The sequence below is a fragment of the Zootoca vivipara genome, chromosome 3 (assembly GCF_963506605.1).
Source record: "Zootoca vivipara chromosome 3, rZooViv1.1, whole genome shotgun sequence".
Classification (NCBI taxonomy): domain Eukaryota; kingdom Metazoa; phylum Chordata; class Lepidosauria; order Squamata; family Lacertidae; genus Zootoca; species Zootoca vivipara.
Window position 1 is genome coordinate 102063900 of NC_083278.1, and position 24787 is coordinate 102088686.

At 41.3% G+C, this 24787-nt stretch overlaps 1 protein-coding gene across 1 annotated transcript; it reads right to left on the reverse strand.

Annotated features, from left to right (window-relative positions):
* Nucleotides 1-1291: 1291 nt before the first annotated feature.
* On the reverse strand, nucleotides 1292-19756 carry CALM2 (calmodulin 2). The gene is made up of 6 exons (XM_035111162.2): nucleotides 19601-19756; nucleotides 11496-11526; nucleotides 5340-5483; nucleotides 5160-5266; nucleotides 3689-3824; nucleotides 1292-1927 (listed from the first exon to the last, which is right to left on the reverse strand). The coding sequence occupies exons 1-6, from the start codon at nucleotides 19601-19603 to the stop codon at nucleotides 1899-1901; spliced, it is 450 nt and encodes a 149-aa protein (XP_034967053.1). The 5' UTR covers nucleotides 19604-19756; the 3' UTR covers nucleotides 1292-1898.
* Nucleotides 19757-24787: the final 5031 nt, after the last annotated feature.

A 24787-nucleotide genomic window follows, 5' to 3' on the forward strand; every position in this document is an offset into this window, starting at 1 on the left:
CAAAGGCTTAATGGAAACCAAAAGAAGTAACAAACCGTGTCTTCAGACGTTTGCAGCCCAAAATTACTGCGACGGCCACCAAGCATTTTGACTTTTAGGTTTTGTTATGGTTGGTAGTGAATGGAACTTCTGTACATGTGAAACTGCCTTGTAAAGATGTGGCCATGCTCTGCCTCACTGATCACCCCCAGATGCTATCCCACACCTGTATCAAAACGACAGGACTCATGATGAGTCACTACAGAGGCAAGTGCCAGACCTTTCCTATGTACCTCCTTTCACTCACTAGCAGTTATAATGAAGTGTCACTATGGACATTATGATACAATGTACAAACTCTCAATCAAGAGGGAGCTTTTGATTTTGAAACACATGCAATCTGTCCATCCAGGAATGGGGGAAAAAACCCCTTGTTTTTGGGCTTGCACCCATTTACTCATGGAATGAGGAAGATTTAACTAAAAATATTTTAGACCACTTTAGTATTCAAGCTTCAGGGCAGCTTTACCAAGTTCGGACTGTACGAAAGAAAAACACGCCGAAAATAAATAGTATACATAAGACAACCGCAAAGTATGGCAAAACAGGAACCAAAGGCTGTCGGAAACAAGATTTTTATTTGTCTGCAGAAGAAGAGTTCATAGCATTGGGGCTGCTACAGAAAGCCATGCTTCTGATAAAGGCTAATCTGGTGTCCCTGTGATAGAATTTGAAGCAGAACCTCATTGGAAGATAATAAATGCTGAGGAGGAAGGCTTCATATGAAAGGAAACATTCATTGATATAATCAGTTGTACTCAAAGCCATTTGTGCCAGCACTTTGAATTGAGCCCAGAAACAGACCAGCAGTCAGTGCTTATGCTTTGAGAAATGATGCAAGTATCTGTCCACCTCTTAGCAGATGAGCTGCTGCACTCTAGAGACTGAAGCTTTCAATCCATTCTTCAAACATTGTGTACAATGCTTTTCAGCTTTTTACAATAATGCAATCAGAGGTCATCGAATTAATGCAGTGGGTATAATTGAAAACACCACTATGGCGACAGCTCCCAACTTGGAACCAGCTCCAGAAACACCCCAAACCCAGTCCCTTACAGTTGAGGGTGTCCATACAGAATAGATCAATGATTTCATGTGTCAATAGAGGCATTACAGACAACAAATACCTAACATGGAAGGTCCAATGGGCCATCTCCCCGACATTCTTTAAGTCTAACTGCAGTTCCTATTGAAGTATCAAGAATTAACATGACAAGAGATATACAAAAATTTTACAGAGACATAGGAACAATATGGGTTAATTGTAATTTTTTATTGGAAAACAAATATACAACTTGGAATGGATTTGAGGCAAGTTGTGCCATAAGCAGATTCTTTTGAAAATAAGTGGCTGAACAAAAGTTTTAAAAGCATAGTAACCATAGAATAAAAGGTCTTCTGGTACAGGACCAGCAGTACAAAAAATAGTGTACGAGTACCTGGATAATACACCCGTTTTGCAATAGTGCAAACTTTTTAAGTTCCATATTGTTGACTGTCCATAGTCCACAAAGAGTTAAGACTACATTTCAACAACATGCTAAGTTTCCTAAAAGAACTAATTTTAAAACAGGCATAACCTAGATGTTCCCTCATTTGACCAACACATCATCTAGCTTTAGAAGTGTGGAAGGGCTTAAATATCCAGAGTAAGCCACATGCAAACATTTGTTACTTTGATCATTTTCCCAAAATATCAGGATGACAGATAAAGGGAAAAACATGGAGGAATGAGTTTGTTACTATACATGCATATTCTCTTGACAGTAGGGGGAAACCTTTTACAGATAAGTTACAAACAGAGAAAAAGGCAAATAAACAATTTGTACAAGAAATTTAACACATTCTGTACAGTGTCTTCACTTTGCTGTCATCATTTGTACAAACTCTGTAGAGGAAAAGAGACAGTCATGTTTATTCAAGTATTCTTGCAACATGAACATATTAAGGATCAACTTGCAACATTAAGTGGTTCTACTTATTAGAAATACTCTTACTGGTTGGTCTGTACAACTTAGGCAGATCAATTTCATATACATTAAATGATAAGGAGTTTAAAAAATGGATTTATATCTTGCCTTTTTCCCCAAGCAGGGATTCAAAGCAGCTTCCAACATTAATAAAAACTAGCTCGTTAAAAATAATCAAAATACATTGGAGGACATTTAAAAGCAACAATTAAAATACAGCTTGTGACTACTAGTAGCTCCCCTCCTTGCATCAATACACATTGCTCAGTTTTCTTACAAAACTTCTTATCTACCTTGAAAAGCTATCCATCTAGGAATCTACATGAAGATTTCAAGTATTAGACACACTGAATTAGTTTCCTAGGTCAGGCCACTATGTCTATCTTTTAGGTGCTAGGTTAAGGCACTTTTTAAATCCTAACAGATATTTTAATGGCTTGTATTTTAAGTATTAGAAGGATGCTGTATTTCAAACATTAAGAGTGAAGTTCATGATGTTTTAATTATTTTGTTTTGCTTTTATAATGCAAATGAAACTGCCCTGAAATAAGTACTTTGAAGGGTAGCATATAAATTCCTTAAATAAAATTGCCCAACTGCATGTTCTAAGCCCAGGGCACTATCTGTTTAGTGAGCTTATTCTTACATAAGTGATCAACTTAAACTACAATGGCACTTCTGAACAAACCTACCAGCTATGTATTATAAAAAGTCACTGTCTGCACTACACTGAGAACAGACCACTTTCCTACTGTACAGACATATGCAAAGTTTATTATTCATTACTAGCTGGCCCTGCACGCGTTGCTGTGCGTTAGTCTGTGAAATGGAGGGTAATAGCCCCCCTTCAGATCCCCTTGAGCCTCAGAGTCCCCCTGAGTCGAGGCGAGACACTGTGGAGGGGGCAGGTTTCATCCCTGTGTCTCCCCCCCGTTCTGACCCATTACGTATCCCTGCCCTCTATTGCCCCCCCCTCCACCTCCACTTGGCCTAGTCTGGAAAGCGGCCTAGTCTGCAAAGCCGAGGGGAGATATTGTGGAGGGCAGGTTTCATCCCTGTGTCTCCCCCCCCCCTGTTCTGACCCATTACGTGTCCCTGCCCTCTATTGCCTTACCTCCACTTGGCCTAGTCTGGAAAGCAGCCTAGTCTGTCTGATAATGGCCGCCTGTGTGGTTTCAGTTGCTTGGTTGATGATGATGTCATTTGGTTTGTGGGTGTGGCTTAGATTTCACAGGAAGGGAGGGGGTGTACTGTGGGAGGAATTCCACTTGAGGGCGCTGTCTGAGTTGGTGGAAAACCAGGTCTGTACCTGCGCAGGTGTGCTATTTGAGGTTTTCATGTCCCCAGCAACCCCCGGGGAGTGGCCTGGATCGTTATGTCAAAATTTCAGGACGATCGGTCAAGCGGTTACGGAGAACATAGCGGCCGACAATTTCAAGTTTTTTACATTTATATATATATAGATTTATTAAGCATATTTAAGTTTGTGGCAGAATGGTAGTTAGACCATACTGAACTACACTAGCTTTGCTGCAAATGCTGAAGCAGCAGCAAAGAATGCAAGTACAGTATGGAATATCCCAACATGTGCATGGAAACAAACCACCTTTGTATTCTGGCCAGTAAGTTCAGGCAGCTGGGGTATATTAGTCAATGAGAAAACCAGTTATCCATTTTACCTTCATAGTTTACTTGACCATCACCATCAATATCTGCTTCTCTAATCATCTCATCAACTTCTTCATCTGTTAATTTCTCTCCAAGATTTGTCATCACATGGCGAAGCTCTGCAGCACTAATATAACCATTACCATCCTGTAAAACATTTACAAGTAGTTTGTAGAGCTTTGCTATATTCAGGTGTGTGCAAGTTAGTACTCATGCAACAGGAAATTAATGTCAGAAACTGCCTTGATCATGCATAACTTCCATTTTTTTAAATCCACTGACTATCCCCTTCAAATCCCACCCTTGCCTAGAGGTGCACAACATGGCCAGAAATTTTGGGCTACTTAAAATGTATAGCACCACCTGTATTTTGGACTGCCCTGGGTCTAAAATCAACATGCAGGTCACTCAAGTTATGAATGGTGTTGCCAATATGTAAATTGTCCCTGAATTGCCTATACTTTTATTGTTTTGTAAGAAACATACCATTTAAATTTCAGAAACCAGTCATTTTATGCAGTTGCTGAATAGCTAGACTGTTGCTTGGTTGCATCACTAGACTTCCACAACCGAGTAAAGAATGTTATTATGAACTAGTTCCAACATAGGTTATGCAGGGCAGTGGCGATATGAATGAATGGCTAATCTTTATGAGTTGTCACAGTATCTGAGGGCTTCCTTTCCTGCCTCAACAAGAACTACTTAAGAAATGGGAATATCTCAAAATTGTTCTGCGAACATACAACAATTTGTTAATGGGTTAAGAACCTAAGAAGAACTGAAAGGATCAGGCCAAAGGCCCATCTGGTCCAACATCTTGTTCTCACAGGGAACATATATGACAGGTTCATGAGAGGTTTAGTTTCAAATTCCAACTGTGGCTTGATCTTTTTCAGAAATGTCACGAAGTAACTGGACATAAGATCTTAAACAGCAACAAATTCTCAAAATGCTCATGAAATGGGTTAAGCAATAAAATGTATCAACAGCAGACTTATCAGAACCAGTAGGAACCAATCTCCTAAAAGCATTAATAAGAAAGTATGAAGAAGTGTTTTAAAGAACTGACACTTTGATTTATTTTTGTACAATCAAGCAGTATATAAACGTTATGAAATAAAACAAATCGCCTGAACAGCACCCCACAGATCTGAGGCTACCACCCTAAAGCCCTGCTTTTTGTAGACACCAATTTGTTAATCAAATAAGATGATACTTAAAGCAGGGCCTCATCAGCACACCTCAAGTTGCATTTAAATTCATATGAAATCTCATCTAAATTCATATGAAATATCAGGACTTCTGGAGATTAAGAATCTGACCTGTTTCTCAGCACTAAGTTTAATTGATTGAGTTAAATAACCTAGCCAAATGGAGAGCAGATGCTAACTTAGCTGAAACTAGAAAACTGGTGCTGAATATGGAAATTCTCTGATTTTGCAGTTTCAGATATTCCCCCTCCCGAGTGTATTAATTGAATACCTTATCAAATACACGGAATGCTTCTCTAATTTCCTCCTCGCTGTCTGTATCCTTCATTTTTCTTGCCATCATTGTCAAAAATTCAGGGAAGTCAATTGTGCCATTGCCTGTAAGATAATTTGGTTGTTAAATGAAAGCCATTGGTGTTGCAGCGACTTAACTATTTTAGACCAAGCTTACCATCAGCATCTACTTCATTGATCATGTCCTGTAACTCTGCTTCTGTTGGATTCTGCCCAAGTGACCTCATCACTGTCCCCAGTTCTTTTGTCGTTATAGTACCATCTCCATCCTTATCAAATAGCGAAAAGGCTTCCTTGAATTCTATAGGATATAAAGATTAGACAGCTTAAAACTAAAGATATGCTTGTACAACTTTTTATTTCTACAAACTCTCTTAAACTGCACAGGAATTGAGAAGCACAATGAATGAATCCAAAGAAACTAAAGCACATCCAGATCCAAACGAATATGGTTTCAGCAAGATCTGTGGCATCTAACATTTTCGGAACACTCTCCAATGTAACCTGCCTTGAGCAGAAACCAGGGCTGTTAATCAAGCTGACCTGCATTGTGTACAAGTGGCAAAGTCTTGCCAAGAATGTAATTGTAGAGCAGCCCTGCTAGATCAGACCAAAAGTCCATGATTTTCATAAGTGATTAGCCAATTTTTCAACAAGTTTACAGCATGTTGAGACAACTGTTTGAATTCTTTTGTACTGGAAAAGCCATAACCATTATTTCCTCATAGAAAAGGTTCTCTAATACCTTATCCATCATTTGTTCCTTTCTGTATCTTTCCCTGTGGTTTATTTGAATGGAGTGACCAGATATATTCCAAACATGGTAGCATCGAAGTTGCATATACTAACATTATGATAGGCTGTTTATTTTCAATCCCTTTCTTAGTAATTCTGAGTACCATTTTCTTTTTCTACTGTCACAGCATAGGAAGTTGTCCAAAATCGCATACTTCCTGAATGGTTACCACCAATTCAACTATAGCTACGGTATACACTGAGTGCCATTTCCCACTTGGAGAGAGGTGTGAACTAGACTACAAACACTAACATCCCAATGAGAAAATTCTCTTCATATCAATTTGAACCAAGGTGGACATTCAATTCTCAGGGAACATTATTTGTGGAAATAAAGGCAAATAGCCTCATTTCCACTATCTTTGAAACCAGAACTCCTAGCTCTTATCCCATTATGGGCTCCACCAAAACCACCCACTGACTCCACCTTCTCCCCAGGGGCAAGGAATTGGTGAGCATACCTATGCTTATTAGTAGTCCTTGAGACACCCTCCCTGAAGAAAATTATTAAGAGGGTCTTCCATTTTTCTCTGAAAATGGATGCAAAGTATGCATTAGCTACTCTGAAGTATCTCTACTCAATTATTATAACTTTCATCTGTGTTTATCAAAGACCCACCTCCTTTCTTCGTTTCCTATTATCAATATAATCCTTACATTTTATGACATTCTTTAGAAACTATTTACTCTGCCACACTGGTATTCATATCCTTTCCATCCTGCAGTATGCATTTATCCAACCCCTTTTTATAGCAGTTTTAAACTTTCATGCTTCCAAAATGAATTTACTAATTCTGTCTTTAAGATTCCAAAGTTGACTGTTATTTCATTCATGAATTGTTTCCCATGAAGCACCTTGAAGCTATTTGTTCTGTGGAAGGTTTTCAGTGCACCGTATATAGCATGCTAGTTACTTTGCACATGTATAGAACCAGAGGAATCTATTATTTTACCAATTATCACTTTTCTACCAGGTTTCTGACATTCCCAACTAATATTCCTGTCCCTTTCTAGTAATGAACAATGGTCTATATCTTTTTGAGTCTGTTATTACATGATTTGTGCTACTTTATTTTTTATTATTATTTATACTCCACCTTTTCCCCCTGACATGACTGAAGAATACTTGAAAGGCTCTCCATTATCTCTGCATGTTCATAGACTTTATTCTACCCTTAATTTTAAGAGCAGAGTGTTCAATCCCAATACTGAAGGTGACCATGTAAGGTTAGATGCTCAGTTGCAGAGAAAAACAGGATAGCTAGCCTCTCTGATAGTTAAAGCAGAGCTGGATCGATGCTGATAATCTTGTTGAGATAAGAGCAGAAGTTTTAATAGAAAAAGAATATCAGTATTAATTTGCCCAAAGGTATATGGAAATATATACAGATATAAACAGTATATGGAAAAATGGAGATATAGAATGAGATACAGTTGTACCTTGGATCTCAAACACCTTGCCTCCCGAACGATCAAAACCTGAAAGTGAGTGTTCCAGTTGTTGAAAGCCAAGCATCCGGTGCAGCTTCCGACTGGCTGCAGGAGCTTCCTGCAGCCAATCAGAAGTCATGCTTTGTTTTCCAAAACTTTTGGAAGTTGAATGGACTTCTGGAACAGATTCCGTTCGACTTCCAAAGTAAGACTGTATAGGTTTGTGGAATGGAACTCTGAACTGGATGCTCCTATGGAAGATTTTCACTAATTCTCTCTTCCATGTGCAGCACCTTCCTATCCTTCTGCCCATAGGATTGGCTCACCTCTGTGTTGACAGTAGTTTATCACAAACTGCTATGACCATGGCATAGCACACCTGTTAAGCAGTTTGAAATTCATGGAACTGAACAATCTTGGAAATTTGACTAAGAAAATGAAGCTTTTGCGTTGATAGATGCCCCATTGCTAAACTGCTTGTACTATCAGTAAGACATATATCATATTTCAGTTATGAAACTACTGCATCAACTGTGGGTTCTGGCAAACCAAGAATGAAAAATCTTCCTGCATTCAGATTAGCATGGTAAGATCAGTAATTGGGTTGAACTTTTTTAAAAAAGCATGAACAGTGAAGGGGAGTATGTGGCTCTCCAGATGTTTCTAGAACCCCCAACAGCCCTAGCAGTCATGTTCCATGGTCATGGAAGGCGGGAACTGCAGTCCAACATCTGGAGAGCCAAAAGCTTCCTTTCCCTGCTTTAAATTGACTCCAAATACAGTGAGACTCCTAATACTGCAGCCTCATTCCATGTTTCTCAGTTTTTCCATGACTTTCAGATAGCATTTAAGCAGGTTTCGAGCTTGAACTGAAAGATTAGTTCAGACTACTACACTCATTACTGTTTTATTTGTTTCAACAGTTTATCTAAAGCTTTATGGCAAAAAAATAACAACAACCCTCCCCTCAGTAGTTAAAGTATCTTTTTAGTTTCACATTAGGGATATTTGTTTCTTTCAGTTAACCAGGAAAAAGCCAAATATGTTAAGGTTAAGACCAGTTTACACATTCAGCAGAAGAAAGTAGCATTTCCCCCTGTATTAAACAACTTTGGGAGAGGCATGTATAAATGTCATTTCATGAACCCTTTAAACACACACAGAGAAAGATTTGAACAAAATGTTAGACTGAATCCCTGTTATGGATTTCTACATTAGGGAGCTCCCCCCCCCACCATAGGAAAATATAAATCCCTCTACCTCCCACACAATGATGTAAGAATCCAGGAAAATATTTCACTGAGTTCTGCCTTGGTTTAGTTTAGGACTTGGAGAAATGTAGCAAAGAATGGATATGTCACATACAATTCATACTTCTGAGTGCTGACCACTTAAGAGTCGATAGCAAGGATAACATAAGTTTGGACTGCCATAGCCTCTATCCTAAGGCTGTTGTAAAAAGCAAATTTAATGCAGGCCTCCTGTTACTTCCTGGAATTTGGAAGCCATGTTTATACCCAGCCTGTGCATGTTTAAATACTCCACTTGCTTTCCCTCTGCCACTTATGCACCTCTTTAACCTCATGTTCACAAACACCACTGCTATTCACTGAAGCACAAGTATCAGAAATGTGGAATATAATATGAATCCCTCAGAACTTTCCCTATACCACACTATTCTATTCTTTAATACGTAAGAAACTTTATTTATTTACTACATTTATATACCACCTTTATCTTTCAAGGATCAAGGCAGTGTACATGGTTCACCTCCTCCCCATTTCATCCTCACAACAACCTTATGAGGTAGGTTAGGCTAAGAGATGGTGACTGGCCCAAGGTTAGCTAGGGAGCATCACAGCTGAGTGGGGATTCGAACCCTGTTCTCCCAGGTCCTAGCCCAACGCTTTAATCATTACGCCACACTGGCTCTACTTTATTATTATTTCTGATAATGTATACCTTCTATCAATATGCTGACAGTGGACACATTTATCCCATGTTCTATGCAAAAACGCATTTTACTGGTTTAGTATCCTGACATCTTGATTTGGTTCCCACTAGAGTTCAATTGTATAACTTTTGACAAAATACACCAACACTTGCATGGTGCTCTTTATCTAGCTTCTGAACACTTACCACTTCTTAAGGCTCAATATGAGTATGGCTCAGCCTAGAACATGTGAAAAAATGTATATATTCTATGTGCAGAATGGGTGGCAAACCGCATAAGTGCTGCCCATTCAACCCAATGCAGCAAACTGTGTCTACAAATGTCAGCATACTTTTTAAATTTGCCCATTACAAAGGCACTTACTATTCATAACTACCCCTTATTCCCATCTTACAGAATCACACTATACACCATTTATAATCAATGCTCTACACATCATGAATCAAAGAAATGGAAAAGAAAATTTAAAGGGCTGGTTAACTCAGTGTTTTAGTTCTATCCAGTGGCTGGCCTAGTAGATTCCTCAGGGAGGGTGAGGAAATACCTTTCAAGTATGGAGTACCTAGTACATGCCCTGGATAAAGCCTACCTACTGTATAAAACCACTTAGGGAAGTTACTAAAAGCACAATAAATGAAAAATGTTTTACTAAGATTTTAAGATTACATCAGCAACTTGCTCCATATTCAATAGCCACAGAACATTTTTTAACTGTCCCTTTATTTTTATTGCTACTTTTTATTATTGATCACTTGCTTTAGAACAAGGTTAGTAGACAACTGAGTTTTATACACTTGGTAATATTCAGAGGACAGCTTTAAATAAAGGGCATCTCATTCCCAAAACTTAAATGCCCAATTTCCCCCATTGTATACAGGAATCAATACAACAATAACACTACTTTCATACACACCTTAACAATAGTAGCATACAATGTTCACCCCTTCAGTGCAAAGTATCACAACATTTGCCATTGGACACTTTTCTAGAGACCTGACATGTATTGGACCATGGAAAGCACCTTACCCATCTTGTCCCACATAAAAGCAGGCCCTGAATTTTGGGGAAATCCTTCCACCAGCATAGTGTTAGCTATGCTTTAAAAGTGTTAATGAATATAAATTATACCTGATTTGAGAACTTTTAAAATGAGCCATTTGATAAATATGGAATCACCACATCACTCAACACTATCAATCCAAGACTACAAATGGTGTAGCAGTTGATTTGATTCACTAACCAGCAGATGTTAGCTACACCAATATTATTTAAGTGCTTGTGTTCAACGGAAACTGTACAAAATCAATGTTTATTCTGACCAGCTACAAATAAGTATTTATACTAACACATGTACACAATTTCTCTTGATGCTACCAGGCAACTGTTTGCTGACTTCCACAGTTTGGTCTGGTCACAAACTATTAAAAAACTGGCATCACACCTTCTAAGAGACTATTAAACTTAAGTGCACTGGATACACGTGAATAATTGCATTATTCAACATACTACGTTGTGACAGCATCTCCTTTAAAAAATTTAAAAGTGAAGTTTATCATTATACTTGGGCTTGAATTAAGCAAAGTTTTAGCACTCGACAAATATTAATGATCTGAAGTACAAAAATCTAAATGTTCACATACACAAATCAATCCCCCTAACCAAAAATACCAATATCTTAATCTCTTATCTTACTTGGCTAATAGCAACAAAGGAGGGAGGAGTCAGTATGAATCCAGATTGTGTAATTTGCTGCACAAGGAGAGAAAGCTTGTAAATGTGTACTCTACTTGTAGTATAGAAGTGCACACATGCCAATTTGTTACAGCAAGAAAAGCAAGTATTATAAAATATGCAGGTTAACAAATAGGCAATGCAACAATTCTATCCTGTGAGTTGAGTTAGGAATGTCAGGGAAGTCATGTGTAGTTAGTTCTTAGTTATATAATAATATTAGGGGTACTGATAAAAAATAAGGCTGTGTGACACAAGGAATGTTTATCTAATTATCAGAGTTCTGCAATACTACTTATAGCACCACAGCTACTTATGATAACTACAAAGTTGCACATCAACTGAAAACTACGCAAGTTTTATATCACCATGATCACAAGTAGTGTATTTTTAGAATCTCACCTGCAATCTGCTCTTCTGTCAGTTGATCAGCCTATAAAGATAGAGGAAAATTAAATTAGTACCTTGGAAATTGACATCCTACTTACAGATTTGCCGCTCCTAAAAACACCGCTATTTCTAGAGTATTTGAAGCAATTACCACTTCCACATAAAGCTTGGCCAGGAATCATTTTGAGAATGCCAGAATCAGAAAAAAAATTCTGAATGGACATTAAGTCTACTTGGGTTCAATCTGGGCACTGCCTTTCAATAAAGAATAGGTCTAATATCTCAGTAGCCCTTGGTCCGTTGCAAAGTGATGGGGGGGTCCTGCATGCCCTTCTCATACAGCTGCAGTTTTTATGAAGGGAAGAGGAGTTATCTGCATCAGATGATTTTCTGGCCGACAGCTGGGACAGGTTGAGCTCTCATCCCTTGCCCTTACGTAGCAGCCAACTGCTTGGGTGCAGCAGGGAAACTAAGCCAGATGGCAGTTTGCTCAAGCGATATTCTACCTCAATTAAATAATGCAAAACAAACAAACAGCAGTGCTGAAGCAGCTTTGTGTTGAGCATGATCAAAGTGAATCGTAACAATGGAAAACTAAAGATTGATATCCAATATTGTATCCAGTAAATTTCACAAATCTGATGACATGTCACTTATCCAGAAAACTATTTAAATTAAATTGTACATCAAGGATTCATTTGATATGACTGGAACTAGAGGCCTAGCCAATTACTTGTCATAATGCTATAGAGACTGTACATCAACAGTACTATTTGTTCCCTGGCACTAAGAGCAGTTTTCAATTGCCCTGAAGCTCTGGCACAATATTCATCTGAGGCATAGAATAATCCTTTCAGCTATTACAAAGTACCTGCCATATATTGAGCTTGAGCAAGCTCATGACTTTAAGTAGGGCACATATGCCTATTTCTATGGAGAGCCTCACCTTAACTTGCAATCCTGTTGATTTGGACTGGGAAGCAAGCTGGTTGTGTAACACTTATTGTAGGGAATAATGCACAATAGGTATCATGCTTTAAAATATACACTTCTTGGAAAAAAGTAATGTTACTGGGTTATGTCAAGAACCCCAATGGGACTTCCTACAGCATAAACTGAGCTATACTTGTATGCTACAGGTTGCATCAAATGTTCCCATGTGATTCAATTCCAATATGTTCACAGAAACCACAGCAAAATGCTAGCAAGATTTTAAACATCTTAACCACATCCTGCTTCTTTCAGGTGCAAATATAGATTTTCCTCAATGCAAACTTAATTTTCAACATTAAGAGTAATGATGGTTTTATAGGAAAAACACATCTTAGATGTGCATCATAATGGTTTACATAATGGAAAGTTATTATATATATATATATATATATATTTGTCGTTGTCAAGAGTGAACTGTAGTTCTTCCAAGAAACAGATATGTGAACAATGTTTTAAATTCTACTAAATCTCTTAGCATTTATCAGTTTCATAAACACCAAAAAAACTCATTGCACTCAGGAGTACCTTAAAATTGTATTTCAATTTTAAATATAGCAGTAATTTATAGCATGTAAGATGACAAGGCCACAATACAAAAACCCCTATATGTACAAATCAGTCTCCAAATTTAAAAAAGCCTAGTGAAAATTGCATGCAATATAAAGTGTTCAGTAGCATATTCACCCAATAATATTAATATTACTTATTAATAGTACCATACAATTAAATGTAAGCATCTTGAAATCAATAAAATCAAGCTAACATTTTAAAAAGTATGATTTCATTACTTATTTTCCAAAGGATCCCAAAATTTATAAGCGGTTACCAATGCCACACTTCCCTTGGAAAAACTATCTATAACCTCATTATTAGAACAAAAATGAGAGCTTGGTTATATTGTCTTATTTTAAATCCCCCACCTGAAGCCAAGTTATATTACATCAGATTAGTCATAATACGAAAGCATTTCAGTTTGCATCATCTACCACAGTGCCCTTCAATCTTGGGTCACCAAATGGTGTTGGATTACAACCCTCATTATCCCTAGTCAGTTTAGCCAATATTAGGAATGATGCAGCTCAATGCAGCATCTGGAAGCCCAAAGATCCAGAACACTGATTTCTAGCCCAGTCTGCCACAGAACCATAGCCCAATCTACCACAGAACCATTCAACCAATTTTAACTGACCATATTAAGCCAAGCAGTAGCAACCTCCTTCACCAGCAGACCACCTGAACTGTTTCTCTGGATACAATAGAAATTAATGTTCAAATCTGTCACATTTTCAAGCAATCTTCACTTTTATATTCCCAGATTCAATTATTTTCAGGTTAAGTTGCAAGCCTCCCCAATCTCCAACTAGATGTACAAAAAAATTCCAATTACAGGCAGTGACCATTTTGTGCATGTTTAATTGACAGACACATCGGTCATTTTGGACTTGAAAGAGGGTGGGGTTATGTGTGCTCCGCTGACATGGCAAATGCCTAGAATGCAACCAATGTGCAAATAGGGAGTGCCCTGTACAGACATATGAACCAAAGTGGAATGATGTGAACTGCCTTCCCCATACTCAAGCTTCCTATAGTTTAGGTACCAAAGAAAAAGGTGACAAGATACTGAAGGATGGGACTTAACTGTTCTGGCACAAATATATTTGAAGCCTTGGTGCATCACTGTATGTTGCTGGTAAGCTTCCTTTTAGATGGCTTTCAAACCACAAGCTACACAGGCCTGCACTTCATAACCCTGTAGTGTACTGCATTCCATTTGAAAATACCACACCTAAGGTGCACCTCAGTATGTATTTCAACAAAAAATGTCTTTAGTTTTATAAACCAAGATCCTAACTCTCTCTGTGGGCTCAAGGTAGGTAAGTGTGTGTGTGTGTGTGGTGGAAGAGGCAAAAGAAAAATACACAAAGGGCTATCTCAGTTTGCTTCACACCCTTCACTTCTGCTTTATGAGTTTGAGCATAACACCATCTATTTTTATATACTGTCTAAATGGCCATACACATATAGCTAAACTTATATAATGGAAGTAGAGGGTGCTGGGGTAACTATACATGAAGTGAAGCCTGCAAGAAGCGCCACACTTGGTTACCATGAATACTATGACTAAAAAACATTTAGCATGAGTCTTGTGAACTTGCTGCTCACTTCCCCTCAGGAAACTGATTCAGTGAGACAGTGAAAACAGCAAGACTGAGTGGCTCATAATCAAAGTCATGCTCATGTTTTGCCTATTTCCCCCACCATCAAATTGTTTCGTTAACTCACTTATTGGAACACAAATGGAGTGTGTTCATCAGGTTCACAGGAATCAATTGTATTTCTGAATAAATATGTGCCAGGTGGGATGGAGAGAGGTGGATCAGGTATTTCATCCTTATCCACAATCTTACATGAGCAGGGGTTGGGGGATGAGAGGTATTTCAGGCATACTATACCCCTTATTCACCAAAGAACTGCATTGTGCAACATTTGAAGTATACTGCAACTTTGTATAGCAAGAAGCTTTGCTCCAGTAAGTTGAACAGACTGTGGTGAGTCACTGGTGCAAGCTGTACATTCTGCATATGATCAAGGACCCTGTTCACCTGTTTCAGAGCTAGACCTGCTCCATGAAGCAAGGTGGATTGATTTAAATTACTTGAGTGGGAGGAAGAACCGGTATAAATAAATTGACTTTGAGGTAAAATTTCTAGTTTTGCAATTCATACATTTCCTGGAAAGAGTGCATGCCAATAGCACACATAGCTCATATGTGCTGCATTTATAGAATACTTCCAAACATCTGGTCAGGGTCTAGGTATATACTTGTGGCAAAGAAAGAGGAAACATTTTCTTACAGGATGAAGTAATCAAAAACTAAAAAACATGGTATTATGGAGAAGTTGTGTGAGAAATTCAGATTACGACAGAGAAACTAATGGAAGGTATCATGATGTGTTGGTGTAAACTAGCACTCCTCTATCATGCCAAGGTAAAGTGAGCAAGTTCAAATATGAGGTAGGCCTATGCAAGATGAAAGTGGATCCCTTCATGCAAGCTAGGATTAATGAGGGGCCCACATCCAAAAGAGGTCATCACCACAGAAGTTTGGTGTTGGCATAACTACTAATACACTGAATTGACCATATACTTTCACTAAAAATTACGTTATAATATTCTGTAGTACCCTGTTTCTCCTAAAATAAGACATACCCATAAAATAAGCCATAGCAGGATTTCTAAGCATTTGTGCAATATAAGCCATACCCTGAAAATAAGACAGTGATAGGCACAGTTCTGGAGGGCCCCAAGGAAGAGGCAAGGCTGGATGCGTAATAAAAATAAGACATCCCCTGAAAATAAGCCACTGTGGGGGGTTTTTTTAATAGGAAAGATAAATATAAGACGGTGTCTTATTTTCGGAGAAACATGGTAGCTCTATCAAGAGAAACAACAATCTGACCTAAAAATCACAGTATGAATGGAATTTTGGGGTGTCGCTACTACCTGCCATTCACATCTACAAGTATCTTAACTTATGCTGTAAGGTAAAAGGTAAAGGGACCCCTGACCATTTGGTCCAGTCGTGACCGACTCAGGGGTTGCGGCGCTCATCTCGTGTTATTGGCCAAGGGAGCCGGCATACAGCTTCCAGGTCATGTGGCCAGGATGTCAAAGCCGCTTCTGGCAAACCAGGGCAGCACACGGAAACGCCGTTTACCTTCCCGCCGGAGCGGTACCTATTTATCTACTTGCACTTTGATGTGCTTTCAAACTGCTACGTTGGCAGGAGCTGGGACAGAGCAACGGGAGCTCACCCTGTCACAGGGATTCAAACCGCTGACCTTCTCATCAGCAAGCTCTAGGCTCTGTGGTTTAACCCGCAGGATCAGCTGCAATGGAATCTACAGCTACACAGACCCTGCAACCATCCTGAGGCCCTTCTTCCTCTGCCTCCTCAATGAAAGAACGAGCCTTTTCTGCAGTGACTCTGTATGTGGAATTCTTAAGCCTTCATTTTCCAGGGGTTCCTAAACTAAGGCCCGGGGGCCGGATGCGGCCCAATCACCTTCTCAATCCGGCCTGTGGACGGTCCGGGAATCAGCATGTTTTTACCTGAGTAGAATGTGTCCTTTTATTTAAAATGCATCTCTGGGTTATTTGTGGGGCATAGGAATTTGTTCATTTCCCCCCCCCCAAAATATAGTCCGGCCCCCTGCTGAAAAAGTTTGCTGACCCGTTATATACCTTTAGGTACCTGGTGCAAATGTTCCTCTTCGACCAGGCTTTTGGCTGACTAACATCCTATACCCTTTTAAATGTGTTTGTGGGAGAGGGATTATTGTTTTGTTCTACAGATGAAGGGCAGTATACAAATTTAATAAATAATGATAGCATCTAACTCTCTTGATGAAACCCATCTCTCCCCATGACATCCCTAATTTCACCCCCCCAAAAAAAAAGACTTTTAAAGTGTAGGTCGTGAGCAACAAGCTATGGACAAGCTTTGAAAAAAAAGGAACCAAGAGCAATTCCTGTGGTTGTAGATGGAAAAATAATGCTTTAAGGCAAACTCCATTGAGGACAGAGGGGAAAATAGTGGCCAGTAATCCTTATGTGAAGGATTCCAGGTTGGAATACAGCACTGTGGAAGAAAATACTGTATTTGGCAATAGAGAAGGAAATCCTATTTTGCTTGTTGGCTTTGAACCCAACACCTACTGTATACTAACAGCACAGCTACCAACAGATATATGCAAGAGGAGCTCCAAAAAGGATGACATCAGTAAGAAAGCCTGAGTTTTGGATAAGATCCTCTCAAAGTGTTTTTCTCCAATAATTTTTTTACTCCAGTTTGACCATTTACCCACATTACATTGCTTGAGCAACAAACAGTACCCGGGAATACAAGGTATCATAGGGAGGCACTAAAAAATCTCCAATGCCTCAAAACAGAGGCCTTTAAAGAATGCAAAGGGTCTGTGGAATTAGGCCAGTGTTCCATCTAGGCCAGTATCTGGTTCTCAAGTGGCCGGCCAATGGTAAGTTTATATTCCTAGGTGTCAACATATTTATTTTTCTGGAGTGCTTGTGATCTGGCATCTTGCATTTTTCCAGCCTTCAGTATATTCATATTCCAGGCACAACTTCATAGTCCAGGGTTGGCTGCTTAAGAGACAGCTGCTGAGGCTGACATACCCAAATTAAACATGTTGCAGAACACTTACAAAATGGTTTACATCTACTCTCCAAATCTAAAGCAATGTAATTTCTCTCAGGTAGGTCACTATGTTTGTGAGACAAGCACTGCACTTTTACAAATACAGTGTATATTCAGAACACTGCACCAAATATATTTAAGGTATGGAAAAGTATTTAGAAGATGGTCAATATTAAGCCTCTGACAGGGTAACAGAAAACAACTTTCAAATATGTTCATCTTGTAGATGAGGTTCCCAGAATACTAGCACTAACTGGAATCTTGATAGCTTTGAAGACCTGAAATTATTCCTTGGTATATGAACCTCTACTTTTATGGCCACTGAAAAGCTAGTCCCTTGATAAATACATCTGCATACAGCCTTAGTGTCAAAACAAATCATTCAACTTCACTTGAGTAAAAAGGTATCTCATCTAAGCAATTCCTTCAATAGGAAGTGAAAATAAACCCATGACTGCCAAGCCAGAGGTCTGCAGCCATCTCCTTCACACAGCACATCCTTGCTTTGCAAAAGACTAGGAGTATCAAATCGTGCACAGCTTTCTCACTAATGCCTTTAAGATCCTACTGCAAAATTAGCAGGAAATATTTTTTCCCTTTTACATATCCTTGATGTGCTCCCAACGGGAGTCACAGTTGCCATTAGAGAAGGAAGCTGCTCTCTCTTCACAAGGGTTTATGCCTAGAGGGAAAACTGCAGCAACAGCCTCTGCATTATGCTGCTGGATAGTTCAAGCAGACCCTCAGATTGATTGCCTTAAGTCTCCTTCCAAATAAGTGCCTTTATTCCAGTGCATGACAACTCGGTATAACCCTGCCAAGTTTTACTTAATGTGACAGCTCGACAGTAGCCATCAACAGAAAAAAAACCTTTATTTTTTGAAAAGGATCCACAAGAACAGCGAACGGTTTACAGTATATTATCTCAGAGGTTACCAGGACTGCACTCTTCAGCTACAAGCACGGGGGCACCGACTGCCCCATTCTACTCTCCCCGCCCCGCTCCTTGCACAAACATCATGCAACTCTAAGCCTCTGGGCTTCTGCAGATTGCATTTTTTTTAATGTGAAGGTCGATCTGCTCTCCCTTTCCCCCTTACACTTGAGGAAGAGCAAATCCGAGGACTTCGCGCAGCCGTTTTGGATACCCCCTGCATTCCCCACCCCTCCAGGTGCGATCTTGCAATGCATCAAGCAGCAGCAACACCCCGCAACTTCTCCCTCTTGCAGCCGCCCCCTCCCCGACAACGCGCCGTTTCGCATGCACCGAATTTCTCCCCAAATACGCCTTCAAGCCTTAATTTTTTTAGGGAGTGGGGGAGAGAGAGAGATAAGCGATGGCTGTTCTGGATTCCAGCAGCTGCCTCCCCACCCCCAAGCCGAGGGCTGCCAAGGAAGGGGCGGCGGTGACATCTCGGTTGCTATAACGACGCTGTTGCACCCACCCCGCCCCACATAAACACACGCGCGCGCGCCCCTGCAGCCAACTGCCGCCTGCCTTCTCCGCCACTCTTCCCCTAAACAAAAATCCCTCGACTAGGCAGAAAACTGCCGCCGACTATGTAGGTGTGCATATGCGTATCTCTCCCTCGTCCAGAACGCGAGGGAGAGAAAAGCAGCATGGCGCCGGAAACAACCGTCGCCGGTGGTTTGAATTTTGAATCCAGCCGATGAACACGCGCCTATTTGGGGTTGGGGGGGGGACGGGACACGACGAACTACCTCCCACGCGTCCGCGCCTTCCCACAGCCCCCCCCCGGGAGGCGGATGTCCTTCTCTCTCTCTCTCTTCCCCCCCCCCCCGTCTCACGCCAGCCTCAGGTCAAAAAGGCGCCGATTGCGCGCGGCCCAACCGCCGATCCGAGTTAAAACGCAAACCGCCTCTCCCCGCTCTCCCGTTTGCTAACCATGGTGGCTTGGCCCGGGCTTGGCAGCAGCTAACGCTGAAGATGAAGGCAGCCTCGCTAAGCGCGGTAGGCGGGAGTGGCGCGCTGTCAGTCGTCTCCTCCGCTCCTGCTACCTTAACTGCTCGGCAGCTCTCCTCAGACTGGGCACAACGCGCCTGCCGGCAGCGCCTCATAAACCACCTCACCGCTCTCCCGGATCCCTCCGCGCTCCTAACCCGCCCCATCTCCCTTCCCCTCCCCCCGTTCCCAAATCACCATAGAAAAGCCGCGGCGCGGGGCGAAACGAGATCCAGCCCCACGCCCTCAAGCAGCCGTTATCAACCGTCGCTGCGGCTGTCTATCCCTTTCCTCCCCGCCTCTCCAGACCGCCACGATGCTGTCTGTCGTCCCCACTCGACGAGAAACAAACAAGGATCAGCAAGAAACGAGAAGTCGTACTTTTTATTTAAAAAAAAGATATAAATAAATTTGCAAATGAGGGACTTTTTCGTAGCGCGGAGGAAGACAAAACGTGCCAGTGAGTGAACGACCGACGGGCTCCGCTGATTGGTGGCTTCGTACCTGCAATGCGTCACTCGGGCATGCACAGTCTGAGCTGTGGAGCGAGGCGCCCCCTGCGAAGGAGTCAGACAGTGGGAACTGGGGTTATGGGCGGGAAAGGCGGGCGCGTCCCTAGGAAGAGGCTGTGGCCGCTCAGAGTCTTGAGGGAAGCCGGCGCTGGCGCTACTGAGCGTCAGGATGCGTGTGTATGTGCGCCTCCTGTATATGGAAAGTTCCGGAGTTGAGAGGGAAAAGCGGGATAAGCCTTCTTGGAGAGAGAGGGAGAGAGATGTCAGCCGGGCTGTGTTGAAAGAGCCAAGGCTGCGAGGGGGAGGCAAACAACCTCCTCGGGATAATAATAATAATAATAATAATAATAATAATAATAATAATAATAATAATAATAATAATAATAATAAAAATAAAGAATGAAAAAGCAAGAGGCGTTTCCGAGCCGCATCAACGCCTGCAGGGGCGCAAAAGGAGCCGCCTGGCAAACCTACAACCCGCCCAGCTCCCTTAAGCAAGTTCGGTGCACTCCCTGCACCGTGGGGCTTAACATGCATGGGCAATGTGGCGGGGTGGTGGTGCAAGACCACCGTGGATGGGAAAGCAAACTTTTAACTTCGGACGGGGTGGGGGCGTGGGAAACCCGGACAAATCGCTGAGGATTGGAATGCTGGAGCGAGTTTTTAATTCGCCTTGGTTCTTGGAAGCGACAGAAAAGGCGCTGATTAGGGAGAGTTTGCGGGGCGATTCGCCCCCTATTCTGCTGCAGATCAGCTTTCCTTCAGAGCGGAGAAGCGCCTTCCTGACACCGGCTGATTCCCAGGATATCGGCTAGGTTCCTAGGATTTTTTCAAGGAGACCATGTATTCCTTGCATTGCAATGTCAGAAGTTCGGGGTATGTAGCTGCTGCTGCTGCTGCTGCTGCTGCAATTGCAGTGTGTAGCGGACGTGTGCGATGTGGCGGCTCACGTGCTTTTGAGCAATGCGAAGGGACAGAGGGAGCCAGTTTGGTGCGACGGGGGTAGGAAACTAAGCACGGCAGCCCGACGTACAGGGGTGTGTGTAAAGTGGGTGGCAACGCAGCTCTTGGCAGAATCGCGAGGGTTAATATACAGGCTGGGTGAGTGACTCGGCTCTAGACCATCAGGTGCCTTCCCCTAATCGAGAGGTGGCGAGGGGTGTTGTGCAGCAAGGAAGGGAACTAGAGTAATATTCTGTTTCTCCTTGCTCTTTCTGCTGGAAGGAAATTCAGTGCAGAGTTTCCCAGCCTAACATGATGGTAAAAGGCAGCTGAAAAATCGGTCTCCGCGATCCATCTTCGGGTTGGGTTTATGAAACCCCAAGAAAGTCAGGGGTGTAGGAATAAAGGGCTTGTGACTTTTTAAAGGAATGCGCAGAGTTTAATAGCGCATGGGCAAGAGTTGAGGCATATATATGAGACGAAAGTTAAACCTGATTTTATCTGTATTCAGGGGGAAATGGCTTTGGAGAGCTGCCTTTTAAATTTACAAGATTCGTTGTGTGCGAAGCAGGAGAGATGTTTGCGTGTTTTATTCGTGACACATCAAATTATATTGAGGTCAGGACCCAGGGTGATATATCTGAGTATAATTACCTGGCATCCTTTAAGGAAACAGTGCGTTTGCTAATGTTTATAATTATTGTAATTCTGCGGCTCTTTAGGCTTTATTCTTAGAAATGTGAAGCAAATAAAAAGAACTCTAGCCCACAAAAGTTTGTCATGATAAATTGGTCAGTCATTAAGCTGCCACAGGACTCTGGAAACTGAATAAAACAATTTTTTAAATCACAAAAACTTTCCTCTTTGCCCAGGTCTTTGGCCATTAAATTATCTATGGCCTGTTAAAGGTGTAGGGCAGTATGTATATAAATGGAATTAATAATAATAATAATACAGTAATAATAATAATATAGTGTCCCTTTAGTTGAAAAACTTTGTTTAGGTATCTGAACGTACTACAAAACATATTAAAGTCTATTCCAGGGATGGAGAACCCCAGGCCTAAAGGTCTGAGTGTGGCCCCCAAAGCTTTCTGTCTGGCCCTTTGGACTCTGCCCAAGCCACACCCCTCACTGACCTTGCTCTATGCCCCCTAGTGATTTCACCTGCCTAGATTGTAACGGCGACATGGATGGATAGTGATGTGTATCTTGCCACATCCACCACTGATATGTCGCCCTTGGAAGGTTGCCTATGACGGGAATGTGGGCCCTGGGCTGGGAAAAGTTCCCTCACCCCTGGCTTCCCCTATAAAAACTGAATCCATGGCTCTGAATGCAGTACAAATTATGGGTCTAACTGTACACTTAAAGTTGCCCTCTATTCTTAAGGACGGAAATGGGAAGTTAACTTGCAAAGGCATGCCCTTATTCTTTTATGGGAGCAGCCACGCAGACCATTGGGCTTTAGTGGAAACATGGTGAAGATATCTCACTGATTAGATGCCATGCATACATTTGGCGAACATCTATAGCAGGTGAATATGCAAAATAAATAAAGGGGGCTAAAGGTGTAGAGCAGTGCTTCTCAAACTATCTGATGTGTGTTCTACCCCCCCCCCCAATGTCTCAGGGACCACAATTGAGCATCACACTCAACCTGGGCTATGGTGTAGTCTCCAGGGACTGGCAGCCGCTGGTCTGTGGGCCATTGCTTTGAGTAGCACTTGTGTCAATAGTGATTTTGTGGAAACATGGTATTGTTTCATTTCCTACATGAACTCACAACATCTGTCACCACCATCAACGCATGACCCCTTATTGGAAGCAGCCGTTGGGCAGATAAAGGGAAATTATAGATGTGAACTGAATCTGAATTGCCCCATACATTGTCTGATATTTGTTTTCCTTTGGTCTAGCAAAGAAAAAGGAAAACCCTTCACAATTTCTTGCACACCGTATATCTCAAACACCTGAATCCAAGAGCTATCAAGCAAAATAAAAAGTATGCTTTTCTACAGAAACAAACACACGTAAGGGGTCAAAAATGTGACTTGACGTTAAGCATTATCAATATGAAAGTATGCACCATGCAAATAATGAATTAATACTTATATTGACAGCTAAGTGCCATGGGTGCTAGCCATAGCTGCCAAGTTTTCCCTTTTCTCACGAGGAAGCCTATTCAGCATAAGGGGAAATCCCTTTAAAAAAGGGATAACTTGGCAGCTATGGTGCTAGCACAAATAAATTATTCTGCCAGTAATTATTAACCTTCCATTCTGGAAAGTTATGGATACTTGACCCTTCAAACAAGCGATCTTGCTTCGTGTCCTAACAATTGTAACTTCACAATCCTCTAAAACTCTAGATTCTGTAATACAAAAGGCAGATAAGCCGAACAGCAGAATAACCTGAAGCATTCCAGTGCTTAGTGTAGTCCACTTGAAATGGGACAGAGATAGCATCTCAAAGAAACAATTGTTATAGTAGCCAATTAGTATTCAGGCTTGGTTAGTAAGTACGAATTAGAAAACTGGAGACTCAATTTAGATCAGACCACCTTTGTAAAGGGGTCTTTTCATTGTGCTGGGATTTTATGCATTCATAAGAATATAAACCAACTTTGCCATGTTCAGTAATTGCAATGGGTCTACTCTGAGTCAAAAATAGTAAAATACCACCCCTAATGACACTGCACCCTAAATCTTCTAATAACTGCTCCTAGCACCTTCGTATAAACCTTCCTTAAGGGGGCAAAATAGTGCCCTGAGGCACCAAACAATACAACTGTCAAGGGATGGGCACATAATCCCTTAAAGTCATTCTTTAAACTCAACCCCTTCAGTTGGAGTGGAACCACTGTAAAATCGTGCCACCAGTGCCCAGCTCATGAAGACAGTTCACAGATGATACCACGGACAACAGCCTTGAAAACTGCTGTGAGTTGAAGCAAGAAGAAGGAAAGCAAGGCTCCCAAAGTGGGCTGAGCCCAGACTAAATCGGGGCAAGTTTCTTCCATGGTGTCAGGATCCACCTGCCTCATTTGAAGATGCATTAATCCCACCTCACACACACACACACCCTGATTCTCATTTTAGCATTTGATTATTATTTTTTTTGGAAGCATGCATGAATAGCACCAGCAGCAAAGATGTCTCCCAGTTTGGTGTTTTGTTTTTCAGATCTGACTGTTTCCCCTATGCATAATTAATTGCACAGACTACAGAGTTAGTATTATGGGATGTTGGATTATAGATTGTCAACACGCTGCCCTGCTGTTCAAAGAATTGCACTGGCTGCCAGTTAGTTACTAGGCAAAGTTTAAGGTGCCGGTTTTGGGACCAGGATACCTGAAAGATTGTCACATTCCTTTTATACCCAGTTGATCACTCTGCTCTGCAGTGAGGGCCTCTGTAAATGCCATCTTATCAGGAAGTGCATTCTGTACAATGTAGGAAACAGGCCTTTCTAATGTTGTGAACCCCTTCCCTTTCAATATTAGGCAGGCACCATCTCTGTAGTCTCTTTGGCACCTGCTGAAAACCTTCCTCTTTCAGGAAATGTTTTAAGCTGAGATCTTTCCCAGTCTGTTTCTGTACTGGAATTGTTTTTTTTTTTAAAAAAATGTTTTATCACTTGCCCGTTGGCCACCCTGGGTTCCTTGGGGAGGAACG

Excerpts from the sequence above, each read along its gene's own strand:
- CALM2 (XM_035111162.2), bottom strand. Across the intron at positions 5,267-5,339 it reads CAATGAAGTAGATGCTGATG|GCAATGGCACAATTGACTTC; the intron begins GTAAGCTTGGTC and ends ATTATCTTACAG. Across the intron at positions 3,825-5,159 it reads CATTCCGTGTATTTGATAAG|GATGGTAATGGTTATATTAG; the intron begins GTATTCAATTAA and ends AATGTTTTACAG.